This window comes from Pelobates fuscus, chromosome 5 (genome assembly GCF_036172605.1).
Source record: "Pelobates fuscus isolate aPelFus1 chromosome 5, aPelFus1.pri, whole genome shotgun sequence".
NCBI classification, from domain to species: domain Eukaryota; kingdom Metazoa; phylum Chordata; class Amphibia; order Anura; family Pelobatidae; genus Pelobates; species Pelobates fuscus.
In genome coordinates, this window is record NC_086321.1 from 190,115,378 (window position 1) to 190,118,677 (window position 3,300).

General features: G+C 44.6%; 1 gene segment (V, D, J or C); it reads left to right on the forward strand.

The window, feature by feature from the left end:
* The first annotated feature begins 799 nt into the window (after positions 1-799).
* LOC134612157 (Ig heavy chain V region 3-6-like) lies at positions 800-1,326 on the forward strand. The segment is given in 2 exon segments: positions 800-902; positions 989-1,326. Coding segments are annotated over 2 exon segments (381 nt in total).
* Positions 1,327-3,300: the final 1,974 nt, after the last annotated feature.

A 3,300-nucleotide genomic window follows, 5' to 3' on the forward strand; every position in this document is an offset into this window, starting at 1 on the left:
TCATCAATCGGAGACATTTTCACATCTAATTTTCGCAAAATGTTTAATGCACTTTATAAAATTGGATTTGTTTTTTCATTTATTGCTTTGTGTATACACTAAACATCCTCTTTCCATCATGCATTCTGTTTCACTTGTTTTTTTTCTAATGGTCTTCTAAAATGTCAATTTCTGGGACCACCAGTAAAGTGCACTATGAACAAAAACCCATCACTTTTTAGATCATTTGAAACACTCTAAATTCAATCAAAATAATGATGGAATTAAACATTCACTTTTCATAAGACTTTGATAAATCTCCCCCACTGTCTAATTTCTTTACTTCTCTGTATGCTTATCTATTATGACTGTCAGGTGTGAGGGACAGAGCTCATAGCAGCAATTGACTGGCAGATAAGATGAATGTGCCCAGCTTTTGGATAAAGAGGTATGTATTTCTAAGTTTAATTTTATTTTCCAAACTTCACAAATAAAAGGCCTACAGGGCTTAAAATGTGTAGTCCTACGTCATTAGTCAATTCCTAAAAGTAGAAAGTAGAAAAGGGGATACGTAAAATAATATTTAAAATTCTGAGAAGCAGCAGTTCCAATTAAAATGCATAAGAATTACCAACATAATAATATGCTTCTAATCATAGCTCTCAAGTATTAGTCACTCACATTGTTGATCTTGAGATAAACAAAGTACATATATGCTTCCCCATATGGATGCAGTTATTATTATATGCACTACAAGTGAGGTATATGCAAATGTGTGAATGGAGAGCTGCGTTTATATGCAGTGCAGGGTATGTCTGACAATATATAGACCAAGCAATACTCAACTATATTCACACAATCATCTTCTGCATTTTGAATAATGACACTTTTGCTGGGATATCTTCTACTTGGGCTGGCAGCCTGTAAGTCATCACTGCTCCACATTGAGTGAAGTGAATCTCTTCTTAGACAGGTTATGTTATTGTGTTTCTTTGGTTTCCTCCATTAGGTGCTCACTGTCAGATATCACTGGTCCAGTCTGGAAATGGAAATGTAAAACCAAATGAAGTCCTCACACTCACTTGCAAAGTTAATGGATACACTATCACAACTGGTTACTGGTGGAACTGGAACAGACAAACAACTGGGAAAGGACTAGAGTGGTTAGGACTCATAAAAAGTGATGGAGCCGTATTGTACAACTCAGCATTCCAGAGTCGAATATCTGTAACAAGGGACACGACTAATAATGAATATTCTGTGCAGCTGTCAAATATGAGATCAGATGACTCTGGCACATATTACTGTGCTAGAGACACAGTGACTGAAACCACAGGAAATCTGTGAATAAACCTTGTTTCATGTTTTGCTATTTGTAGTAATGTTGGGAACAAGACACCCATTAACCCCTCAAGGACACATGACGTGTCTGACATGTCATGATTCCCTTTTATTCCAGAAGTTTGGTCCTTAAGGGGTTAAGTGAAAGCTTTCTAAAAATACAAGCAAGCCTAAACTGTTTTCTAGAACTCTGGTCAAGTTTTTTTTATTTTTATTTTTTATTTACAACACTAAAATCCACCACAATGGCATATAATAGATAAGGATAGACAATTAATTGCACACACACCCATAATTGAAAGATCAGTTTCCCACTGTAGGAGATCTAGCAATGATTTCTCAGTTCCAGACCATGAAAGAGATCACTCCAGCATCTTCACCTGTGTGTCTCCTAACCCACCTTTTGTTTCTTTTCCCTTTTTTTAAATGTCTTACCCCATTTAGTGTATCTTGTCCCCTATTTTTCCCATTGTGTGTCTTACACCTTGTGTATCTCTTACAACCCCCCTTTGTGTGTTTTACTCCCCCTTGCCTTTTTGTGTGTCTCCTTCTCTCCCAGCCACTTTGCGTCTTTTATTCTTTCCAGCTCCTTTGTATGTTTCTTTTTCAGCACCAGCCTGTCTACCTCCCCCAGACCCTCTGTGCCTAATTTTCCTTTTCTCCAGCCCCTCTGTGTCTCTTTCACCCCCAGCCCCTTTGTATTTCCATCCCAGGCCCTTCTGTGTGTTTTCATTCCAAGACCCTCTGTGCATCTTTCTCACCCCCAGGCCCATCTGTGTCTTTCTACCCCCTCATGTCCCTCTGTGTGTCACTCTCCCCTTCATGTCCCTTAGTTTTCCTCTCTCCTCCCCTCCATGTCCATTAGTGGTCCTTTCCCCTCCTCGTCCCTTAATGGTCCTCTCCCCTTCCTGTCCATTAGTGGTCCTCTTTCCTGTCCCTTAGTGTTCCTCTCCCCTCCATGTCCCTTAGTGTCCCTCTCCCCTCCCTTCCCTGTCCCTTAGTGTTGCTCTCCCCTCCCTTCCCTGTCTCTTAATGCCCCCATCTTAGTGTTCTTCTCCCCTCCCCCTTAGTGTTCTTTTCCCCTTCCCTCCCCATCCCTTTGAGTTCCTCTCCCCTCCCCATCCCTTTGTGTTCCTCTCCCCTCCCTCCCCTGTCCCTTAGTATTAATCGCCCCTCCCTTCCCTGTCCTTAGTTGTTCCTATCCCCTCCCTCCCTTGTCTCTGTGTTCCTCTCCCCCCTTACCTGTCTCTTAGTGCCCCTACCTCTCAGTGTTCCTCTCCCCTCTATTTTAGTGGTCCCCCCCACCCAAGTGATCATTTTCCTTTCCCTCCCCTGTACCTTAATGCCCCCACCCTTAATGTTCCTATCTCTGCCCCTAGTGTTCCTCTCCCCTCTCTCTCTTTAAGTAGTTGCCCCACCACGATCCCATAGTGTTCCCTCCCCTGCCCCATGGTGTTCTTCCCCCCTCCCAACCCCATAGTGTTCCTGCCCCCTGTCTCCGTCCCTTAGTGCCTCTCTCTCTCTCCTTCTTGGTCCCTGGTGTGTCTCATACCTTTCTTGTAGGATGGTCGAGCAGAGCAGACCATGGTACGGGCGCTTCTGTTTCCTGTACCTGGCAGGACTGCCAGGAAATGCTCTCTCAGTGAGCACTTCCAGTTAGTCCAACTGGATCCAGGAAACAGGTCCTCCTGTACCGCGGGCCACTCTGCTCGGCCACGCCACACAGAGTGACTGGCAGGAAGGAGCACTGTGTGCCCGCCTCCTGCTGGTCATTCTAACCTAGCGTCCCCTGTCCCAGTGCATCCTAAGGCAGTCACTTGTGCCGCCTTTTGGATGCGACGGCCCTGTCCTCACTAATGGCTGTATATATGTTATCACATCCTGTCATGGAGTAACACTTCCGGGTTCGGCACTCAGCGGTGAGGAGCTGGACCCCGCCCCCCTCTGACACAGCTCTGACGGTATTTAGGGAGACTGGGC